We start from the raw sequence: 24,945 nt of genomic DNA on the forward strand, positions 1-24,945 counted from the left end.
TGAACATAGAAAGGAATTAAAACGCTTTAATTAAAAAATCACGAGTGGATGATAAAGTGTGTAGAAACTGAAAATTTACAAACTATTTAAAACCTGGAATCGCTGACTGTTCAGAAACTACACAGATGGATCATGGGTGGTGGTGAACAGCAGAAAGGGATTATGGATGAATCTGCATTGTTCTAGCTGCTCCCCATGCCACCCGTCTCCGAAGAAAGCCTGTAACACAAAACAAGAACTCAAAGTTAGTTTCTTGAGTCCCTAGCTGCACCTCACTCCAAAACTTTCAACCTGGTTGAACTGTGAAGGAGTGTTTATATGAAACAAAATCAGTGTTTCAGTATCAGGAGTAACATTTTAAGATTCCTTGAGTTAACTAGTACTATGTGCCTGTAACCCCTGCAATCCAAGCTTCGTGAGGGCAAATTATCTCAGAACCAAAGTGAACTGAGGACCTTTGCTATCAACTGTGGGCATCCGTCAAACTGGGCTCTTCTGAACCTTTGTGGGAGATGTTAAACACCTTATATGGCCCTGGTCGGGTAGCTCAGTTGTGTACAGCATCATCCCTATGACAAGGCTGTGGGTTCAATTCCCGGTCAGGGCACATATAAGAATCAACCAATAAATTCAACAAAAAATTGATGTTCCTCTCTCTATAAAAAACCTTTTGAGAATACGCCACACAGTAAAGTCTCTTGTCAGTCACAAATACAGAAGCAATGTTTTTTTAATCACCTGAGGACATTTTTTCATTGCTTTTAGAGAAGGGAGAAAGAGAAACACTGATGCAAGAGAGAAGCACCCATCCCTTGCTTCCAGTTATGTGCCTGGACTGGGGATTGAATCGGCAACCTAGACATGTGCCCCGCCCAGGAATTGAACCCTGCAAATTTGGGGTTTGGGGGAGGATGCTGCAATCAACTGAGCCACATATGCTAAGGCACAAGCAGTATTTCTTTACTGCTGAGCTTACTTCCACTCCTAAGATAACGATAGAATAGTTTAGAAAACATTTATGGAAAAATAGCCTCACCAGGCTAATGCCAAGACGGCTCCAAAAACAGGGCACTCTTCCCCTCTGGAGAGCTCACCTGGATGGATCTTTCCCTTCCCTCTTATCCCCCCAGGAGCATTATCTTTGCCTTTCTCTCTCCTAAGCTCCAAGGGCCCTTCTTTCGCTTCTGTAACTTGTTTCCTGAGCTTGCACAGCCCAGCTGGCTCACTTCTACTACCTCTTTAACTTTCTCAATAAACTCACAATTTGGAAGGGAGGGAGGACCTTTATTCTAGAATAGCCTATTACTAGCTAACTATTAAGAGATACTGATGTTTTAAATAAGAGATGTCAGAGAGGGAGGAGCAAGTATAGTAAGTATGAGTCAAGAAGTATACTTAACCTAGTTTTCAGGACTTAAAAATGAAAGCCAAAATAATGTTTTAGGAACTCCCTAACTCATTCTAGAAGCTTCCAAATCCATGGTCTTAAAACAAATTCTCCATCCAAACATACCTAGCTACAAAGTCTTTGTTTCAAATACATCATTTGAAGCCCCAGAATCCACCTTTTGGCTTTGAAGAAAAAGTATGTAGGCCTTTGGCTTCACTGATAATAGGTAGCCAGCAAGACAGTTTACATAACAGAACTAATGTGTTACAACTGAAGTTTCACTTCAAAAATTTCAAAAAGACTTTCAAATGTCTGACATAACCTATCTGTGGTCTCGAGTCAAGGGAGCATGAACACTTCCCCATCTGTATCTCTTCCACAACACTGAAAGACAAAAGCTGGCCAGTAGGGGGAAGGAAAACAAGGGTCAATAAATAGATGAGTCTTTCAACTACAAACTAATATGTCAGAAATGGTATTTCCATATCAGCATAAAGGGGAATATTTTGTTCTTAAAGAGGGTAGATTCTTGCCAACAAAAAAATGGGATAATCTAGGGTAATGTAAACAGGCCCTGAGTAAGAATTTAAGGGGGAACTGAAAGTTCAACAAAGGATCTGCTGGAAACAGTTTAGATCTAAGACCCAAAAAAATTAAGTTCATGCAAGAAGGTGGTAGCACTTCAACACCAAAGAGAGCTTAGAAAGAACTGTCCAGAATTTATGCACACAGCCCTAGCAGGGATTGAAAGAAAGGGGAAAGTAGAGAGGGGACAAGGAGGTAAGAAAACCCAACCACAAATATTATGTTGTGGACTCTTGGTGATGGTAGTCACTTAAACATCTGGATTCCTTCCCAGCCATCCTCCTTTAGGGAGAACTCATTAGGTAAAGAGGCCTTCTAATCAAGAGCTAGACAAAATGATATCAGCAAGATTAAGTGCAAACTACAAAAACATCTCACCTAAGTGAGAACTGGACTACATGATAAAGGAGCAGCTAGCAACTAAACAAGAAAAGTCCTATCTAGACAATCAACTGAAGCTTGTCCCTCTAGTCCTCCATGTAGACTTGGTACATGTAAAAAGTAACTCATGGGCCCAATCTGGGTTCGAGGGGCCACAATACCATGATAATATATAATGCAATACTCACAAGCAATTAGATTTTCTTAACGCTATATAAACCAAAGGGAATTTAGGAAAAAGTTATCAGGAAAAAAACCTCTGTAGTATTTCTAATGTCTTGCTTGGGAAGAGCATCATACTTTCATTATACTGGTAGTATGTATTCAGGTTGAATGGAAGACTACCAGATGCCCTTTACCATTATACCTACAGTATTTCTGACCTTTTATAAAGAAGGAACTGAGGTTTTAGAATAAGAAAAGTAAGTCTTCAGGGATATTAAGTATACTTTGAGTTGTTAGTTCTCACTAGTCATCCATGTGATTTGCAAATGTGTATTTTCCTAGGGCCTCAATTTTTTTGTTAAATCAAATAAATAAGTAATCGATGAGTTATAGTTGATATTAATGGTTCCTTCCAAATCTAAGATAATAATTTTCTACTCGTGGTAAATAGAGTGTTGGTGGGGAGACAGAAGGGTAAACAAGAAATGGGAAGGATAAAGCGACTTAGTCTAGTAAATCAGGGTTAATTTAGGATGACCGGGACATCTTCCTGTCAAATCTTAGGTGATGTCACACACGGGTTGGTTGTTCCAGGTTTACCCAATGTGATAGGAAGAGAAGTAATGCCAGTTCAGGGGAATGCAGACAAGCTGGCAAACTTTTGAGACTTTCCCCAAATTGCTTCCCCATTTTAGGTAAAGAAATAACCTCTTTGTATGTATGACCTATAAAAGATCCTCAGAGTAACCACTCACCAGAGGAAACAAGCCGGAGATGTATACCCCGGTTACTTGCTGCTGTTGGCAAGGTAAGGGATATGAAAAGTCAGAGAAACTATTGTTCAGTGAAGAAGGTTCTTGCCAATTATGGAAGACCCTCAGGACTTAATCCTGTGACAGGCCATCACTCTTTGTGGGGAATGACTAAGGACTAAAAATTAACCAGGGATATAGAGAGGTCCAGTCAGTTTTATAAACTCCCTAGTTAAGAAGCTACAGGTCACAAGTTCCCACCCCTTTACCCTTCACAGCACACAGTCAACTAAGGTTCTTACTGTGGCAACTTTATTACATCTAGAAACACAAATCTGGCCAAGAAGACCAGCTGATAACTTAACCATTAAATAATTTTTTAAAAAATAAAGGTTAACGGAGAAGTTTTTATTCATTAACACAGAGCCTAACACATTGTTATATTGCAAGGCAGAATAAAGCTACAAAAAAGTAACAGAATGAGAAAAAGCAAGAACTGTGGCTCCAAATAAAGTATTCAACAAGTCAGACTCTGAAACAGGCACTGAGCTGAAATGGCCTAAACCTAAACAACGGTACCACTGCCCCCACCCCCACCCCGTTATCCCCCAAATAGTAAAAAGGAAATGTCACAAGCTCACAATTGTTTGGTTCTCACCAATGTTAACAAAGGAAAACAAAATGAACCAAGAATTACTTGAGGGAGTGCCTCAAGATATGCAATCAGTAGGGGGAGAATCTCTGTTTCTCGCCTTTCAGTTTGTTAGTTACACATGGCACAGCAGAGGTGGTGGTGGTGGTAGCTGAAGCCCCGGAACCCTTAGCAGCAGACACAACATTTAGAGCCAGGAGAGGGATGGGTTTCATGCCAAGCAGACTGGAGACACAAGGGGCGGTCGGAAGAGGGTTGGGGAGGCTGGAGGGTGCGTCGGAGGTCCCCGCTGTGGCGAGCGAGGGGGTGGTGGTGGAGGAGGAAGAAGAAGAAGAAGGGGTGGAGGGTTGAGAGAGGTTGATGCTGAGGTGATCAGGGATCGTGACGGAGGCTGCCTGGGAGGAGGGTTTAGCGTTTTCTAAACTGTAACAGAGGAAAAAAGGAACAAAAAAAACCGGGTGGGTGGAAGGGAAGACCACAAAAGGGAAAAAAGTACAGGACAAAAACTGCTTCAGTTATCAGTTAAGTGCCTCTGGTTGTCAATTAGGAAGACCTAATACCAACTTGTGACAAGCTGTTTCTTTTTAGTTTATATCCCACCCTCTAAAAACGTATACTTGCCAAATTTCATTCCACAGTGCTATTTAAAACTGCTACAGTGGAGAAAAAGCTGACAGACTGAGAAAAGAAACACAGCACACACTTCCATGTATGACATACTGATCCAACTCAGGGGTCAGGAAGGACAGGTTTCAACTGAAAATGAAAGCAGTCACTCTCCAAACAAGGAACAAATGTTTCACCTACCAATCACTTGTGAAGCTTTGGGATATGAACCCACAGAATTTTTTTTTAACTTTTTTCTGTAATATACAAGTTTTCTTCCATCTCCACAGCAATCTAGTCAATATACTAGGATGGAGAGGGGAAAGAGACCAAAGTAGATCACTGACTAATCTCAAACTTCAAAGAATGTAACATTTTCAAAGAAAAATCCTGAGGACAGAAGTGTAGATAAGAACTAGAGAAGCTTCATTTCTGGTGAGGAAAAATGCTCTTTTGTTTTATGACTGACCATATTTGTAACACGATCCTTACAGGACTGTTAGAAACTCAAGCACTGTCAAAAATGTTATGTTCAGAAAACAAAAATATTGCTTCTACTCCTAAAATAAGCTCTGAATAACGGCAATAACCTGCAGGAATCTGTCTGGACAACCCACCCTACAATATGAACTCTTCAAGAGTAAGTAGGCTCCTCTTAAGACTCCATTTTCTTTACATAAATCCAGGACAACAGCAACCCATAAAGAAGGGGATAAAAAAGGAACTCAGATTGCCAAAATCAGGGCAGAGATGTTTATGACCCATTACTGAAAGCACAGAAATCTTTCTTGCCTAGTATCAGTAATAAAACCAGTTTGTATTTTGCATTCAAACTGGGCCAAGATGAGAAAGCAAGAAGTAAACACTGGTGTTAAATGAGGCTTCAAGAAGTTTTAACCCAAATCCATAGTCTGGGCAGTTTCATTAAACAGGATGATCATGAAGAGTAACTACATTAGAAAATAAGGGTGGAGAGTTCTGCTTCCTTACAATGTAGCCACTGACTTCATGTGGGGGAGAGGGGTGGAGAGGAGTCAGGCAAGGAGGTTACATTCAAACACCATCTGACAATATTCTAGGCAAGCCTATCCAAGAAGAAAATAATTCCCAGCTTCCAAGAACATGACTCCTGCCACTTAATATCCACCCTCAACTAGTAACAAGAGGACCAAACCTTTATAAACACCTTCTGTGAACAGTTTTTTACCCTGAACATTAAGAATTTGATGTGCTTGGTAGCTGAAGAAGAAAGGAGATTCAAACAGAAAAGTGTTTTCTAAACAGAATAGTAAATACCCGAAGGCATAAAAAGACTCCAGGGAAGAAGTCAGGATCACTACTACGGAACTGATAAATTCCTAACAAAGGGGTAAAGACTATGTAATAAATACATGGTCAGTATAAGCATGACAACAAAAACTCTTACTTGTGAATTCCTTTCCCTTACACTAGGATTTGGGAACTTAACAGAGACCAAATACTTACAGTGGTAAATAACTAGAGAAAGGCTACATAAAAATGATAGCTAAGCTCCTTGGGAAATGGGCTAACACTGGTTTAAAATGTTAGTAAGCAATGAGAATGTGGCTTAAGCATTTATGCTTAAAAAGCAAGAAATATTTTTAAAATGTCCTGTAGGATGCCCACTGGACTGTGAATAGTCCTGCTACAATCATGTGTTTAGTAACAATAGTAGGAAGTCATCATTAGATGCAATGCTGGAGGGAAAAGGGAAAACACACTGGGCATTTCTGAAATATTCAAAACCTGTGCCTCCCCCTTGCCACAAGCTCTGAACAATGAAACACATTTGCAATTTGAGAACAGTGGACATTTTCAGAATAAATGGTAATGGCTGCCTCCAAGAAACTGCTTTGCTGTCACATTACTTCATTATCCTCATTTCAATTTCAGGGTACATTGGAGCCTAAACCCAATCACTGAGAAAAATACTAGTCTATATGACAGACATGTACAGCAAGAACACATTTGGTTCTCAGTATGGGTGCTCTAGTCAGAGTGCCTGACCTAGTACTGAAGACAAGCTCCCCAACCTTTGCAGTCCTGAAACTACCAATGGTAAAATTCAAGCATTCTATTCTCCCTCCTCCAAGCCCATGCAAACCAACTACAACCTGGCTACTTTTTTCTTCTAAGGATGGATGAAAACAGAACTAGACTTAAACTGCCCCCCATTTCCATCTATCCCCCCAACCACTCCCATTACCCAAATAATCCCACATTTAATAATGCGCTTTAGCTTTACCCAACACACACATTACTTGTGTGTTGACATCAGTAAGGCAAAAAAGGTAGGGAACCCTTACCTGACATTGATTAGATACTGAGCCAGGCTAATGCTGGCAGCAGATCCAGTGATGGTAACCTGCCTATCAGTAGATCCTTCCACTGGGTTCGCAATTTTGATCTGCGCCCCAGACATCTGACGGATCTCATTGATTTTGGCGCCCTGACGCCCGATTATGCAGCCAATCAACTTTAGGGAGAAAAACAAGAATGCATGCGAAATTAATAATAGCATGGCTAGGTCCAAGAATTCCATCCCACCCCTTCCCGCCTTCTATAGCTTGGGTCGATGACCAAGGCAATGGAAACTACTATCTGCATCCTATACACTCTACTCATATACTCCTGATTTGAGTTGTAGATTGCTCTCACTCTTGACTATTCTTTTGTCTGACCACTAAAGGTCAGAGCCAAATGAGCCGACTGACTCCTAGGAGCATTAGTTCATTTTCTTAAGAGAGTAAAATCAAAGACAGAGCCAAGATGGTAACAAACCTAATTCATCATAACAAACCTAGGAATAAAGGTAAAGGTATCTTTTGTTTTTTGGGCAAATATGCCTAAAACTCATCCTGCCAAGATCACCACTTTGCTGTACTGACAAGAATTCTAATTTATAATGCTTTTTGCCTTGAGAAAAAGTAAAAATTTGGTCTGTATTTGTACTGTATTTGACCAATACGGTACTGTATTGGTCTGTCCAGTACTGTAGATACTAGTAAGAAGTGATCACTGAACATTATCAACTGTGGTGTGACTATTGAAAAATTGAATTTATTATTAATTTAAATAGCCGCATGTAGTATGTACCATGTTGAACGGCACACATACAATATCCAAAGACCACTGCTTCAAGCATAAGGCTTCAGATTCTACAAGAAACAAATGCAAATGGGAATTTCTACTTCATATGAAAAGGTTCTTTGTGCCTCATGAATACTCAACAGTTTTACACCACTTGTCTCCACTGATTTTCATTCAGGAGTCCAGGTACTTTAAAATTTTTAATTTGACATCTAAATCCTCCATTTTCTTTCCCCAGACACTGAAACTGCTAAGACTTCCATTCTTTAAAACCAATTCTCATAGTTTCATCCAATGCAACCCAACTAACTATACTTACATCATTTGGAATGGTGAGTTCATGAGAAGTAGTCTGAGCAGATGCATCCAAACCTGCTGAAAGACAGAAGAGAGCAAGGAAATTCAATGCACAGCCTACAAATCCCAACTGATCCGCACATTAATCTAACAGAAGAAAACAAACTGGAAACCCAGCATTGGCTGTTGGGATTCATTACTAACTTGAAAGCCTCCAAGGAGTCAAGAGGGGTAAAGGGGTGGAGAAATAATGCTGGAAAGGTTCCTCTGTACACTCAGAAGAGCTGATTTCATGCCATTTCCTGTAAAGCCCAGCCTATTAGTGTGTAAGGGGATGGAAGCAAGGGAGAAGGGAGTGTGATATGCTTAAACAGGACCAAAATCTAACCAAGTCCTTCTGCACTTCTCTCCTTTTCTGCTTAAAATTTCCAGCTGTTGTGTTCCAATTTTATCTCACCTGATGCTCACTAGCACCAGTGCCAATATCATGCCTGTTATTGGGTACCATGGACTCTTGGCACACATGCAGTTGCTTTAAATATACCTGTATCATATTAGCAGTGCCCAGCACCCCCACACCTCCCCCACCACACACTATCCTAACCTACACTTGAAGGTCAGAGAGAATGAAATGGCAGTCAGGTGAGGAAAGTTCATTTCTCCAGATTTATTCCCTGTCTTTTGCTCAATCGCTCATTAATTTGTTCTGGTTTTTATTGTTTTCCAAACAAAAAGAAAAAAAAATCTCATTAGCACCCACACCCATCTATAATGGCACCTGGACTGGATCAGGGCAGCTAGCTAACTCTCAAGGATACTCCTGCTCTCGGCTGTGGCTGTTAAACTCAACATGTTTAGAAGGGGGTTGGCCAGATCCACCAAGGGACCCTCAGGGACACCAGGCCCAACCTTTTGCTCTCTCAGCTTATTTCTGCCATGTGCATGTTGCTGGTATGTCATGGGCAGTGAAACAAGACTCCCACCAGTTTATTAATATAACAGTAGAATACTACAGATTTTTTTTTTAATCATTACCCCAATAGCCTTTCACCTCTGGAGAGCTGGATTCAATGCCTGTTAAGATACAAGTGAAAATGAGTTTGGTGGTCTCATCCTAACCCTATCGGACAAGTTATTCCTTATACAGAAAAAAAAAAGCCCAAAACAAAACAAAACAAAACCAAAAAAACACTACACAATTTGGCATAAATGGACTGTCTCTACCCAGGTCTGTGAAAACTGGTGGAGAGAAAGGGGGTGCCAATCAGATCAAAGGGTCAGCCGTGAGGATAGAAGAAATGTCAGCCTACCCTTTGCCTGATAAGCATCCCCAGACCTCAACCCAAACCTTCCAGGGCCCCCTTTTTATTTTTTTTAAATAACTCACCCCAAATGAAAACCAAGTTAAACACATTACCTCCTTTGGTTTAGCCACAGAAGATAGGCAAGTTTAAACCAGCAGGATGCTGGGTACGAAGTTTGTCTTAAAAGATGTCAAACTGAGACCTTGGGGCTGGCCTCTGTCTCGCACTACACCTTACAGAAATAAACACTGAGGTATCCATACCACTGAATCCGGTGTTGCCATGCGTCATGGGAAAATGAGACTGTTGCATTGCCAACTGGTGCAGCTTGGTCAACTGCAGGGAGGAAACAGGAGAGGCTGGCATTAGAAAAGTAACAGAGCCAGGGCTCAAGCACATTCAAATTTGAAAATGCAGAGTTCCTGATCCTCGAAGTTGACTCTACTACTCAAAACTACAACAGAGGGTAAGAATGGGGCTTCTATCACAATTCTGGGGATGGGCAGATTATGAAGGGTTAGAATGGGAATTAGTATGAGAGAATGAATGCATTCTGGGTGTGGGAAAAGCAACAGTACCAGCCCAAAAACCATCCCCTCCTGGGCTATTTAATGAAGGTGTTTGCAGCCATTACAAAAGTTGCCTCAGGGACAAGCACAGACAGGCTAGGTAAACAAACTGTGCAGTGGTGCTAGGGAAAACACACCATGCAGGGTTGTCAGAATTGGGAGAAGGGAAGATGATGAGGGGGCAAGGAAACTGCAAGAAGGAAAGAGATTAGGATGAAAGCAAACTGGGTTTTAGCCCCCACCCCCCTTATTAGTTTCTACAGCTATTTTTTATCTATATAAACTGTCTTGGCTGTTGTAAAATAATCCCTCTTCAAGTATACTTCCCCTCCTGGGGCCTACACCACTAACCAAGAGCCAAAGTCAACTTCCCTCGTCTAATGCTCAGCACCTGAAAGGGTTAGTGAAGATAGAGGAAAAGTGCAGAAAGAAATGCCCTGTAACAAAGTCTGAATACCAACACTTTTTAAATGAATTTTTAGTGGCGAGGAAGGTTTTATTGAGTTGATTACCCAAATATTCCTTCCCATCCTTCCATGTGTAAATAAGACCCTTTCCCACCCCTCCAGACGCTTTTATAATTATCATCTCAAATTGAGGAATACCCAAAGACAAACCCACCTCCCACTACCCCCTAGAAAGGACTCCATACAGAGAGAGGCACAGTCCACTGTCAATTTAAATTGTGCCCAGAACTAACAAATGACAGAATACCATGGAACATTTCTCTTTTAGACAGAGTAATCTGGAACATGGGGGAAAGCAGAACCTAATAGTTTTCCAGATTATAATTTCCAGGGATTAAATGTCAAAAGACAAACAAGGTATTACTATGCCGATTAAAAATTATTTAAGGGCTGAAATGTGGGATTCATCTTGTGAAGAAAACAACTTAACATTGCAATAGTTTAAGACCCAACTCACTTCTGCCTACATGGAAGAAAGGAGCAAAACAATTTTGGATGGGAGAGGGAGCTTTTCAAAACAAGAAGTAAAAACAAAACTTACATCTGGCTGTGGAATGGCATACTGTCCTTGAATGGTATAGGCCTACAAAAGGAGGAAAACAGTTCCTATTAAAAACCAATCACGGACAGCCACCCAGTGGGAAGAAAAAGACAGATTTCAACTAGCCAGGAAGCCAGAGTTGAACTAAAGAATGGGGAGGCCAGGGATTGCGGCAGTAAATGCTATCTCACAAATACAGTCAGACCCAAGTTGGCCTTCTTCGAACCCTAGATATGATGAATTATTCTTGGTAGCCAATGAAGGGAGCCATATTCCCTGCAATCAAAGGCAAAATACACATGGGTTTCTTAATGAAAGTGTGGGAAGTGGGATTAAGCAATGCCTCACTTGACCACGCCCCCTTCTTTCTCCCTGTGCCCAAGATAGCCTAGGAGAAAAAGGGTCTCTTCCCTCAACCACCCCAACCCTTCTACCAATCATGGTAATGGTAAGTGGATTTGTGTTTGCACAAACCTACATGGCATGTTTTGAAACACTTCCCCTTTCCTCTTATTTGTCTCTACATCTGCCTAAAGACGTTAAATGACTAGAAGCTAGCTGAGTCCCTAAGTACTAGGGAGACAACCACAGAACACACACAAAAAAATTCAGTATTCTAAATCCTGCCTTCTCCCACCTCCCCTCCATAAAAGATACTTGCAGCTCCCACTACACCCTCCTCCCCCCACACCATAACCTCCGAAAAGGGAGCTGGGTCTCCAGGGCAATGGGGAGTGGGACGAGGAGGAGCAGGAAAAGCAGGGAAGGAAGGACTGGCTGGCTAAAAGGATGTGAGGCTTCTCACATCAGTGGCCAGTATCCCCAAAAGTGCACCCAGGATGGGGTAGGAAGGTGAAAATGGGGGAGGAGTGGGAGACAAGGAAGAGGGGTTGAACAAAAAGAAAAAAAAGGAGAGTTGGTGTTACCATCTGGTGGGCTACGCGGCCTGTGTGAAATGAGGTGTGGGGGGGTCAGTCCAGGTCCCCGTGGACAGGTGGTGTCCACAGCACAAAAATCACCAGCGCCACTGGCCCCCCGCGTGTTGGCAGTCTCGGCTGAGGCGGAAGGATTGAGTGAGCCTTGGAGACTGAACATCCCCTCTCACCTCTAGAGGTGGTCCCTCCAGGTCAGGGTTGAGGCACATGGACGGGGTGGTGTGGGGAAAGCTCGCACTGTCGCTGCCTGTGCTGTACCTGTCCTGTGGATAAATAGAGGATTTCAGTCTCCAGGGCTGTCAATCCGGCACCTTGTCACCAGCATGAAATTCACACAAAAAAAGTTGTTTAATTTTTCTTTTCCTTTAAAAAGTAGCTCACAACACAATTTGAAACGAGCTGCAATCAGTCAATTAAAAAAAAAAAGTTACCTAGAGGCAGATTTCATACTGCACAATTGGGCTATTTTCAGTAAGAATAAAGGGGTAGGGCAACAGAGCTGATGCCAGCTCCTGGTCAGTGTGGGATTAAACTGAACCCCTATAGAGCCCACTTTCTCACAAAGGAACAAAAGACACAGGTCCATCTGTGGACATTGCATGAACTGTTCCATTTAAAAAGGCCCATGTGAATAATCCATGACAGGGCCACTCATGGAAGAAGCTGCAAGCTTTTAGAGGGTGGTCAACTGAATACAGAGGGGGGGAGGGGAGGGAAGCAAAGAGGTAAAGAAGGGAGTAGTGGGGGGAGGAAAGGGAAATGAAGAATTGTAAACAGAAAGGATTGTTGTCGCCCATCACAGGACTGTTTATAATCCCAATGGGGAGTAGAAGAATCCAGAAGAGCAGGAACCTGGAGTTCCTGGGGAGAAGGAAAAAAACTCCTAAAGCTAAGCCTTGCTACACTGACTCTGGCTGGGCCTTTTCTTATCCTGCCCCTAACCAGACTGAGTGAAAGTCCTTTGATCAAACCAGTTTGTGCAAGGCTAGTGTTAAAAGCAAGGTACTAAACTGTTTCAGGTAACACTATGACATGATTAACTTCTTGTGAAAACTCCCAGAACTACATGACAAACTAAGTCCCCCAAAACTTCCTCAGTTTTATGCCAACTCAACACAATGTGAATGAGACAGACTTCAAGTTTATGCTTTCCCCGTTCAAATACAAGATGGGACCAAAAAAAAAAAACCCCTGCTTAATAACAGGGCAGCCCTATGTGGAAAGGGAATTCTGAATAATGCACTTATTTAAGCAGCTACCAAGATGAAAGTCACTATTCCAACCTGAACTCCAGTATTTAAAAAACTGACCTACCTACTCCTCAAATAGTAACCAACAAAGCATAAAACTACCATGGTGATCAGTGCTCTGGTCATAAAAATCTAACTTCATAATAAACCATGTGCCAAGGATCAAGAGTTTAGGTGGGTGAAGGAGGAGAGAACCCAAGGGGGTGTACTTTGGTGTTCTTACTCAAACACCAAAGGTCACAGCACCACTGCCCAACATGCTCTCCCCCTTCTATTCTTGCACACTGAACCCTTACCCCAGCTGATTTGTTATGCCATGTGGGTTCAAACCAGTGTTTATGAGGTTAAGAGCCTGGGGGACAACACACTGGAGTTTGGGAGTGAAGGGTAGGAGTAGGGGAGGTGAGGTGAGGGGAAGGGAAGTTTGTAGGACACTCAAGTTATAGAACCCCAATTTTGAGACCACCATCCAGAATCTCCTTCAGAGGTCCAACTCTTTCCTACCTTCATTTAGACCTCTAAAGAATACCCCACACATAAAAATGCATGGATGGGGTAGGGGTAGGGAGAGTAGTAACACCAAGACAATTTAACCCTTTCTTCTAAGCCAACCCACATTAAATCACCAAGTAAATTACCTCTTCGAGTGCCTACAAAACTCCCATTGCCTGCTAAAAATTAAGGGCTTGGCATTCATAGCTTTCTCCAGTACAAAAATAAAAAAACTAAAAGCAGGTCAAACTATGGCCAGAGTAGAGGTACAGCAAGCATGCAGTGGCCTGATGAGCTGCTGGCAAAGTTGACATTTCAAACATAATCCTTGTTCATATCCAGCCCAGCAATAAGAATTTTCTTACCTGACCACCTGCAAAGATGACCGGAGAACTGGACGGCTTGGGCCGGTACGGGATGGTCACGCCCTTCGGGGGGGACTGGGAGAGAGTCAGAGGGGAAAAAAACAAAAAGAGATAAGGTTTCAAAGCTGCTTCAGCTGTGTGGCTTAAGCTCACACAGGTCAGTTAAATTAAAGACTGTATTTCCATTCCCTCACCTACCAACGTTGTCTCTGGCTACACCTCATCTGAAATCATCTGTAGTTACTTGCCTTTAATGTAAGTAGTAAGATGATCCATGGACTGACTACACAGCGCACACTAATTCTCATCAAGGTAGATTCCCCTATAATAATTTAGGCATTATTTCCATGTTTTCAAATAAGTCTAACGAATATGAAAAAACTCCTGTGTTCACATATGTACATTTTAGTTGGTGACTTTTAGATCTTATTTTGGCCTGAATAGGAAATTAAGCCAAAATATGAAATACAGCACCCAAATGTTACTTACATCTAGGATAATACATTGTCCATAAATAGTTCAAAGGCTCTATCAGTATTTTTCTAAACTCTACTTGAAAATTCTACTTTCCTTGTCACCAATAGGGGACCAACTCCATATGACAATTCTAAAAAGTTTTAATGTCCCTTATTTCTTGCTTTAATTAAATAGCACATACCAGGACCTCGTAAATCATTCATAACACCATTACAGATACATTTTTTCTATATAACCACCACTTTGAATATAATCCTGCCACAAACACAGAAATTTAAAAAAAAAGTCGAAGTGGAATGCAGCCAAATGTTTGTAAATTTAAAAGGCAACTTAACTTAGCTTCTCAGGAACCCAGATACATCTTTTGTCCAGTAAACTTTCCCTACCAACCCCACTAGAATTGCTGTAACTCAAAAGATCACTGCTGCTTAGCAGTTTCTATTTTTGCTCAGACTCTAAGAAAAGCCAAAGCTGGGGGAAGAAAAATATGAACTCAGGGAACCTCTTCCCCACCCCCATTGGAGACTTCTAATAGCTTCACCTAATTCTAGTCTTACTAAATATAGATTAGTCTGTCTCCCCTAGAATCACCCTCCCCCCATTCTCAGCATGAGCCTGAAGGCTTACCTCCAACATGACCACACAGATCTGTTTCACACACTCAATGATGGATTGCGGAATGCCAGCAATAGTGATGGCCCGCTCGGTTGAGTTGGGGAGCATATCCCCTGCCACCTGGACCTGAGCCCCTGTACTCTGGAGTAAAAAGAAATTTAAAATCAGAGAAAAACAGCTCATACTTACTCTTCCAACTTCTCCCAGTAGCAGCTTTATAGAGTCTGAAGCTCAGCAGACTCTTATCCCACCTCCTACCTTACCCTTTTTAACTTCCCTTTCCACTCTTCCCTTATTCCAGATAGGACTATTTAATGACAGTTATAAATAAATTAGCCTCTGAAAGCCAAGAATAAGCCTGAATAACAGCCTAAATTTAACCTGCTCTCAAGAAAAAAGTCCATCTAGACGGTTTCCTCTGAGCTAATGTTAACTGTGGCCCAAGCAAAATTCCCATAAATGCCACCCACCTTTCACTCTTATTTATCGAATACTTAAATTAAGCCCATTCTATGTTCCAGGTACCATTCTAGGTGCTAGGAATACATCAATGAACAAAATCAAACCCCAAGTTCTCGTGGTACGTAAAACATGCTCCCAAAAACTTCAACTCATTTTCCTTTAGGAGTTATTTAAATTTCATTCTAAATACTCAATTCAGTAACTTCTAGATAAAAGCTTCCATAATTCAATGTAACTTCCACAACTTAAAAGAGAGCAACATAACCATTACATCCCAATATACCTTCCTGTTTTCCCTTCAACATTTAGGAATTTGGCCAAGGAAAAAATCTGCCAGCATTATGTATCAAATTGTAAACTCTTTAGACATGAAAAAGAATTATGCAGCCTCAGGAAAAATTGGAAATTCTGGTTGACTTTTCAGTCTGATTTAGTTTTTTTAAAATTATTTATTTATTTTTAGAAAGAGAGGAAGGGAGGGAGAAAGAGAGGAAGAGAAACATCAATGTGTGGTTGCCTCTCGCATGACCCGCCCTGGGGACCTGGCCCACAAACCAGGCATGTGCCCTAACTGGGAATCAAACCAGTGACCCTTTGGCTCAGCACTCAACCCACTTAGCCACACCAGCCAGGGCTGATAAAGTGTTCTTTAAAATGTATGAACTATAAAAATAAATAAATAAAAATAATAATAATTGTACAATATTTTTCATCCCAATATAAACAAATTGTAATCTTCTAGGACTGTTACTGTAATAAAAATCTTCACCTCAACAAATGCTAACTTTTCCTAGTCACAGAGATAACAGAAGCAGCCACATGTAGAATACTTATCTTTTCAAAAGGGAGCACAAAAGTCACCAACCTCTCTTATTTCCTTGATCTTGCAACCACCTTTCCCAATGAGAGAGCCACACTGACTAGCAGGGACCACCAGCCTCAGGGTGACTGGAGGTCTACTGGCAGCTGTGCTATTGGTCATAGAGCTGCTGATGTCCTACAAAAAGAAGTCAGTCAGAACACCAGAATATATCAAGTTTTAAGCAGATCCCTGGGAACTCATTAACTGCCATAACAGAACCACTTACCCTTAATAAGAAACATATTGTATGTATCACGATCACTATCAACAAATGCCCAAAAATATCCCCTTCAAAACAGTAACTGAAAAAAACAGTAACACCCACAAACTTCCTCAGAATTTGCCCTATATATGTTATTTACCCTGGGGAAGGCATTCTTGGGAGGGAGAAAAACAATTATTAGTTTTGTAAATTAGAGTTGACTGACCAAAGAAAAGCAAGATTGAAGTTAAATAAAAATATTAAAAGATGAAACAATGCAACCCTAAATTCAAATAACCAATTACACCTTTTCGGAAATCTAGAAAGATTAAGTAGTACACTTCTATATATCACTGTTTTAATTTCTTGGAAATACTACCATTGTAGAAAAAATGAAATTGAGGCTGAGTACTGTCCCCACCCACATCTAAAAAGCTGTGGATTTGAAATTAAAAAACTATACTGGCTCCATAGGCCATAACCTTTCCTGTTACAATATACTGCATCCAAAAAGTCATGGTTTTAACCTAGTTAAATATAGCCTTCTGAAAGTTAACTAGTTTAAACATCACTTCTCAGCCTAATGTCTATATAGTAGCTGGACCTGGGAACTGCTTAAATGTAAATCTTAAAGTCAAGGACATGTTTCTCATTTGCTTCAAGTGTGAACAGTAGATTTTCTTAATGTTTTTTAAGCCCTAAATTCTGGATTAGCGGGATCTTACAGGTCAAGAGGTAACATTTCTGATCTTGGCAAGAATAGCATTTCCGCATCCAAGGACCAATCAAGCAGCAGCCAGAAGCTCTCCTCTGCCTGTGGTGTCAATTAGCGATTAGCAATATTATTGCGTAAGCTGAAAACTGAAGAAAAGACCTAGGACAATTCAGCACCTGAAAGTTGAGGTGGCTTAAACAGAAAAAAATTCTTCTGCCAAAAAGCCTGAAATCAGCATTTCCCTTCAAATACATAATGTATAAAACATATACATTATAACTCCAAGTATAACTCCAACACAAAATTATCAGGCTGATTTTTTACAAAATTAACTGTACCCAGGGTTGGAAGGTATTTGTATTTCTGAGGAATATTAATGTTCAGCAGGGTCCCTAACAAACTGACATTTAGTTCACTGAACTGTGAGTTGGGGACATAAAGTTTACCAATGCAGTGTTGGCATACCTTTAAAACTGTTTTTAGTGAGTCCCTGGCAATAGTCAAACTATTTAATACTGAAGTTGACTTATTTTTAAACTACAAATGATCAGATTTTGAGGAGGCTGAAGGGAAGCAAAGAACCCATCTACAGATTTTTATAATCCAGTCTGTCCTTCAATTTATTTTTTAAAATTATTTTATCATTGTTCAACTACAGCTGTCTACATTTTATCCTTCAATTTAAAAAGCCCTTTGAAAATCCCTAAGCTATCTAGAAGCAATTAAAAATAGAGAATGAGGGAGGAGAGAGAACAACAAACCTCTTCCAGTTTGTCAATGATCATAGCAAAGGCTTTGAAGATGGCATTAGTAGGTCCAGCCAAAGTGATAATTCTCTCAGGACAATTCCCTTCCGAGATGTTGATACGTGCACCACTCTGGATAAGAAACAGGACCAAGAGGTTAAATAGACTGAAGACCTGAGCATACATAGACCATACAAACCTTCCTAAATAAGATGGGCATGGAGCTGCCTATATACATGATCCTGCTACAAGGCAATGTCAGCATCATTTCAAATGTCGTTCCATGTTTGTCCTCAAAGAGACTACGGAAGTTGCCTTATGTCTTGAATAACTGAGACTTGCCAGAACTACATTTCCACCACATTATATGTAATTATAAATAACCAAGCCGGAAAAATACTAGCTTCTTCTCGAGGCCTTCCCTTCTAAACTCTCCTTAAACAAAAAATTTGCTTTTAAGTTTTTAACTTCCCAAGGTAACAGTCCCCAAAATACCCCCATAACTCACCTCCTCGCGCATCTTCTTAACTGATTCTCCTTTCTGTAAGAGGAAAAGTCAACAGTAAGTTCAACTGCTATTTCAACCCACACTGACTAAATAGTAATTAGAGTTGAAGTGAAACTGTCTTACCTTTCCGATGATACTGCCAACTTCCTGCGATGGAGAAAACTAGTGTCAAATAAGAGGGAACTCCAAGTGTTCATTATCATGAAAAGGAATTTTTAACCGTGCAAAGTAATAGAAAATCTAAGAATCACTGGGAAAGGGAGTGGGCGGGAGTATTCTTTTCTTCACTCAAAATGTATGTGAAGGTCTCAAAGAATTTTGAGAAGTGATTAAATTTTATCTTCTTGTTCAATGTAAATTATTTTTAAAACCATCTAACCTATCACCCCCCTTTGAAATTTTCCCAAAATGGTTTGGACAGGGGAAATCTACTATCACAAGATACAGCAACCTTTATGAGAAAAATCTTATCATCCAGGTATGACACACAGTCTTTGGCTCTAGCTTCTAGTTAAGCCTTTCCTGCTCAGTGGAGCTTCCCAGTGAAGTCTGTCCATTTCCCCATTACACTCTCATCTACACTGCTAGAGAAGAGTGTTCAAGCCAGACACCCTACAGTGCTAATCTGATGAGCTCCAAGATACTGCCCTCTCTTCCTGGCCCCTCCCCTAGCAGTTACTATGACCCAATTTCCCAAGCTGGTACATACCTTTCCATGCATAAGTAGCCTGATAGTGAGAGTGACGTTTAATCCACCTTCAATCACACCGGTGTCCATGTTGAGCAGTGTTCTACGGAGCAGGACTTTGAGTGGTCAAATCTTTGGTCACTGGTGGGGGGTGGGGGGGGGGTGGGGGAGGGTGAAAGCCAAAAACTGAAATGCAAACATGACCAAAATGAGAAAGAAAACAATAGAAAAATATTTCCGTTATTTTCACCATTATCAATTTTTTTTGTAACGGACTCTTCCTTAAGTGATAGCCTATCGGTTGGCTATATACATCCAGCACAACTGCATTAACAGCTCAGGTTCTGTTAAGCATATGGAAGGCGACTTTCCAGGCTCTCATTAATGGTCAGGTTTCTGCTGACTCTCAGGATGAGGAAGATTCCTTCAACTGGCAATGGTTCTAAGGGGAACTGCTGAACGTGCATTAGTTGTCCTTTGGCAGAATTAAGCTTCAACAGGATACAGAAACACCTGGAAATCATGAGGGCAGCCTCAAACTAACCAACTACAAAGAAGGCAAATGACCTTCTGCTTTCTTATTAGGGAGCAGCTCAGGCTGAAAGCTAGAGAGAGGACACGTAAATTTTCTTACTGGTGGTAATTCCTAGGTAAAGAAACTGAGATGTAGCTCTCATTAAAAGTTTAAATGTTGATAAATGACACCAAATAATTTTTGAAAGATTTAAATCAACAACTTCAGTGAAAAAGCTGTCATCTGAAGTGCCCTCCATGTAGGCTTGGTGTTCGTATTCCCCTCTAGGAAACGACTCAATACATTCATTAAGTATTGCTTTCTCCCAAACCCAAGTTGATAGTCACTCAGATTTTAAAATTTTCCCTGCTTCTGTGTATTAACCTTTGTTACCTCTCAGTCATTATTCAAGACTCTCAAATATTTTTCCAAAGAAAATAATCAAAATAAAACTGGTATTGCTAAAAACTTATTGCGTAGTTGTTTTAAGTAACAACAGTAATGAGACTTTCCTATGGAGGAGGCCCTTTCCCCACCTATCCTCAATTTCTTAACATTTCTGTTTTAGAACATTGATTATGTTAAGAGAATTTGGTTGTGTGTGTGTGTGTATATATATCTTTGCTTATAATACTGCCTTAGGATTTAACAATGACATCTTAAAAAAAGCTCTCTCCAAAGTTGTTAAATTTCTCCAGTGACACTTCTAGTACTCCTCCCTTCAAAACTCAATGATGGCTTTCATACAGCTAGTTTTCCCTTCACACAACTAGCCATCGTTCTAACTTTAACTTGGCTCTAACAGAAAGCCTTTACCCTAAATATTTAAAAGCGTTTAAGTGGCTTCCAGACCATTCTGTATAAGGCAAGCTGCCTCATGGGTATTCTAAAAGTGTGATTATTTAAAAGATGGGCTTTGCAGCCCCAAAACACCCCGCCCCCCATTTTCATAACAATTAATTGCTGATACAATTCCAGAATTCAACACATTTCAATCATGGAAAAACAAAAGTGCTGGCGGGGATAAGGAGAGACGGGACAGAGTTAGATCTGTAAGAATGACTTTTTTTTTTAAAATAAACTGCGGTAACAAAGTAACAGTTTAATTCCTCATTCCCACTCAAATGTAATAGGAAGCACTTTACAAACACAATAAGGCAAGTTTGAAAGAGCAAGAAAACTGAAAACCTATCCGAAGCCATCTCTTGAGGTAAGGTACAAAGGTGCATTTCTAACTCCAAATCATCCAAAAAAAAAAAAAATCCCTGTCAGATTTCTCTCCTGACTAGGTCAGAGTAAGTGTACACAGTCCCAGCAATCCAGCCGTTAATCCTGCAGTCAATTACCCCTTCTATAAATAGCTCGGTCTGGGTCTATATCGGCAGGCATTTTGTAATTTCAAAATTCGTTACCCCGAGAGAACGTCCTGAATAACTCGGTAACTGGGAGCCCATATACCCTTTCTTTAACTCCGCAGCCCCCCCTCCCCTCGGTCACCCTAGCGCTTTCCACTAAGAAATGCTCCCCCCCACCCCGCAATCCCTCGATTAGAAGAGGGGAAAAAAAAAATAAAACGGTTCGGTCGGGGGGGGGCGCTGCGACCCAGGGGGAGGGGCCGGACTAGCAGTGTCTCTTCGCGTGGCTGCGCCAGCGCCTGACCCCCGCGGGGAGCCGCGCTCACCCGCCAGGCCAGCAAGTCGGCCATTCTCCTCCCCCCACCCCCCTCAACCAACAAATCGACCGCCGCCACCCCAACTGCGCGCGCGCTCTCCTTAACTCCTGCGCAGCCGCCACCGGGAAAAGGCGGGGGGGGGGGGAGGGGGGAAGGCCTTGCGCGAGGCCTACTAGGCCGCGCAGGAGCCAGGGCCTCGCGTGAATGGCCAGGCAGGCAGAAAGAGGGGATAGGCGCTCACGCGAGACTACGCGAGGTCGGGGCTCGTGACGAGGACCGAAGCCCGCTAAGAAAGATGGCAAGAGTGAAATTAGCGCTACAGCCGGGGGCGGAGAGAGAATTTTGAAGCTTACCTGCAGGCGCGAGGCGACTGAGGGGAAAAGGGGAGCGGGCGGGAAGGGGAAGGGCGGGAGGCCGGGGGCGGAACAATAGGGGCGGGCGGGAAGGCGAGGGGGCCCCCGCGGGCGGGCGGAGGAGGAAGGGGGGGGTGGAGGAGGAGGAGGAGGAAGGGGGAAAGAGACCCCGGGGCGGGTGGAGGGCGGCGGAGGGCGGGCGGGCGGGCGGAGGGCGGGCGGGCGGGAGAGGGCGCAGGCTGCGGCTGCTCCGGCTGCTGCCTCTGCTGGTCTGGGAGGGGGACGGGGCGGAGCGGCCCGCTTTCAACCCCGCGCACCCTCCGACCCCGGAAGCGCTAACCGCCCCGGGGGCCGGCGAGGCGACCGCGTCGGCCAAACCTTCCCCACGCAATACGGACGGCCTCCCAATAGCCTAGAGCGGCTCCATGGACAGCGTCCGCACCAGCGATACAACAGCTGGTAGCACATAGTGAAGTCTATGATAGAGCGGCTGCAAGGGGGCAGTGAGAAATCTAGTGGCCTCTAGTGGGATGATTAAAAAGTCTAGGAGTGAGTGCGGAGAGAGTTGGCAGTGGCGGAGAATAAAGGAGACAAGGGAAAAAGAGACGGCTGAGGACATCCATCTGAGATAAGAGCCGGGAAAACCTCGGAAATCTAGTTACTCAAAAACAGAGAGAGAGAAAAACGAATTTGCTACGCTGAAGGTAACTTTTACACCAACTCCTTACCCTGAAAATTGCTAAAAGGAAAGATTTAAGCATTCCCCCTCCGTTTAGGAAGAACTGCAATTGATTCTTAGTCGGTAAGGGAAAACTCTTTTTTAAAAGAGTTCCATCTACTAAATGCATAAGCAATGGAAGAGTTAGAAAATCTCCATTCATTCTGCAACCCAAAATGAAATAATTGATTCAGGCAAGTGTTATAAATTACCAAAACTTTAAGCAAAAGGTTGTTAGGGAACAGGGTATTATTTATCATAGTGCTAAATATCACAACTCAGATTATTTGCAAATCGCACAGAAAAAAAGATAACTTATGCCCTGGCTGGTGTGGCTCTGTGGTTGAGTGCTTCTGGGCTGCAAACCAAAGGGTCCTGGGTTCAATCCTGGTCAGAACACATGCCTGGGTTGCCAGCCACGTGCCCAGTGGGAGGCATGAGAGGCAACCACACATTGATGTTTCTCTCTCTCTCTCTCTTTCTCCCTCCTTTCCCCTCTCTAAAAATACGTAAACAAATCTTTTTAAAAAAAAAACAAACTTAAAATGGAGTGATCTGATAGTCATCACCTTACCCAAGTGATCAAACTTTGCATCAATAATAGTAGGGCAACTTTGACATTATGTGGTCCTTGATGAGAAGCAATAAGAAATATGTAGCATCATCTATGAAGTATTCTTGTCAAAGTGTTTAATCTTAATCCAATCAAGTCTTTACACCTAACTTGCGATTTATTGGATATTTACATGGGATAAAGAAACAAGTTAAACACATCACACTGCAAGGAGGTAATCAGCAAATCCAGAATGCGGGACATTCTTCAAGACAACTAGGCTGGTCTCTTCCAAAAGGCAATGTAATAGAAGAAAAGAATAAGAGCGGGGAGGAATAAGAAATTTAAAAGGCAATAATAATCTAATGTAATGTGTAGATCTTGTTTGGATATTGTGTTTTTTAAAATTCTATATATTTGGGGGACAACTGAGGAAATTCAAACATTAACTGAATATTTGCTAATATTAGGAAGTACTGCTAATTTTATGAAGTGTAATAATGGAATTGTGGTTATGTAGGAGACATACTACAATATTTAAGTGGTGCATGATGAGTCCTGACTGGGTGGCTTAGTTGCTTGGAGCATCATTGCATACACCAAAAGGTTGAGGGTTTGATCCCCAGTCAGGGTATACACCTAGGTTGCAGGTTTGATACTGGATGGAGGCACATATGGGAAGCAATGGATTGATGTTTTTCTCTCTCTCTCTCTCTCTCTCTCCTTTCCTCTTTCTAAAATCAATTAAAAACATACCCTTGGGTGGGGATTAAAAAAAATTATAAAAAAACAGATGCATGATGAAATATTTAAGGGTGAAGGGTCATGACGTATGCAACATTCAGGTGGTTCACATAGGTATGCCAATAAAGTAAGTATGGTAAAGTGTCAGCAATTATTGAGTGTAGGTGATAGGTCTATGGGTGATCACTGTACTATTTACACTTTTAAAAAATAACTTTCATTAATAAAAATTGGAAAAAATATGTGAAATGGAACAAGATTGGCAAAATGTTGATAATTACTGAAGCTAGGTGACAGGAACATAGGGATCCATTAAACTTCTTTCTCTACTCTTGTAAATTTCCACATTAAAACTATTTTTCTAAATCCTCACCTGAAAATGCTTATTGATTTTGGAGAAACATCGATGTGAGACAGAAACATCGATCTGTTGCCTCCCATAGGTGCCCTGACTGGGGATCCAACCCACAACCTAGGTATGTGCCCTGACTAGGGATCAAACCTTCAGCCTTTTGGTGCATGGGGGCAATGCTCCAACCAACTGAGCCACTCAGCCAGGGCCACATTAAAACTTTTTTTTTTTTTTAATGGAGAAGAGCCCTGGAAGGGAATAAGACAAAATAAGAAAAAAGAAACTAAAAGAGTCAATACATGCAGTGTTATTATTGAAACTTGCTCAAATAGTTTGGGTGTTAGTTCTAGCCTTAATATTAGTCAAGTTTGACTGGGCAAACCCAATTCAATGGGGTCATCTGAAAAGGGGTAGTTTCCTGGAGTGGAAATAAGGTTTGGGGACCCCAGTGCCTTTCCTCACTCCCACCCACCACCCCCTAATGAGGGAGTGGACATTAGGAACAATGTGAAATAGAAATAAAAGAGGTCTGTCATTTGGCAAAGGCAAGAGCCAGACCAAATACTGAAAGAGAGGAAACAAAGTAGGATAATGTTAGGACACCCAGAAAAATGCAAACTAAGGAGCAAGCTTACTGTGAGGCTTGGGCTGAATGTCAGATTAATTTCAAGATTTTACACTTGGGTCATTTATACCCCAGGAGTTCTGAGAGCCAGAGTGAAGGTGAGTGGCTATCCATGAAATCCTCGCTAATGTGGGAGGCAAAACAAAGATCAAATTAAAAGTTGATAAAGTAACATCATCCTTTTCTAACAGTAACATAGCTACTATTGGGGCTGGCCTACAATTGCAACCAGCTTTGAAAGAGAAAGATGGGATGCACCTAACAGCAATAGCAGATA

The 24,945-nt window shown here is 41.7% G+C and overlaps 1 protein-coding gene across 13 annotated transcripts; it reads right to left on the reverse strand.

The window, feature by feature from the left end:
- Window positions 1–6: 6 nt before the first annotated feature.
- PCBP2 (poly(rC) binding protein 2) lies at window positions 7–21,947 on the reverse strand. Of its 13 annotated transcripts, none has more exons than XM_071221027.1 (15): window positions 21,677–21,840; window positions 19,159–19,323; window positions 18,573–18,596; window positions 18,450–18,482; window positions 17,957–18,073; window positions 16,282–16,413; window positions 14,967–15,095; window positions 13,863–13,949; window positions 11,926–12,018; window positions 10,821–10,862; window positions 9,507–9,579; window positions 8,975–9,013; window positions 7,962–8,014; window positions 6,859–7,028; window positions 7–219 (listed from the first exon to the last, which is right to left on the reverse strand). In XM_071221027.1, exons 2-15 carry the CDS (start codon window positions 19,225–19,227, stop codon window positions 183–185), a joined length of 1,098 nt encoding a protein of 365 aa, XP_071077128.1. In that variant the 5' UTR covers window positions 19,228–19,323; window positions 21,677–21,840; the 3' UTR covers window positions 7–182. The 13 variants fall into 13 exon arrangements, with proteins under 13 accessions (XP_071077128.1, XP_053777411.1, XP_053777412.1 ...); XM_053921436.2 differs by having other exon boundaries at window positions 7,962–8,017; window positions 19,159–19,278; window positions 21,677–21,839; XM_053921437.2 differs by having other exon boundaries at window positions 7,962–8,017; window positions 21,677–21,839.
- Window positions 21,948–24,945: the final 2,998 nt, after the last annotated feature.

Source organism: Desmodus rotundus, chromosome 3 (assembly GCF_022682495.2).
Source record: "Desmodus rotundus isolate HL8 chromosome 3, HLdesRot8A.1, whole genome shotgun sequence".
NCBI lineage: Eukaryota > Metazoa > Chordata > Mammalia > Chiroptera > Phyllostomidae > Desmodus > Desmodus rotundus.

Bases quoted from the DNA above. Each gene is read 5' to 3' on its own strand.
- PCBP2 (XM_053921436.2), bottom strand. From the start codon at position 19,227: ATGGACACCGGTGTGATTGAAGGTGGATTAAACGTCACTCTCACTATC. The intron at 18,074-18,449 runs GTGAGTTATGGG...TTTCTTATCCAG, and splicing joins TTAAGAAGATGCGCGAGGAG to AGTGGTGCACGTATCAACAT. The intron at 220-6,858 runs GTAAGGGTTCCC...TTTGTGTTACAG, and splicing joins CAGTATCTAATCAATGTCAG to GCTTTCTTCGGAGACGGGTG.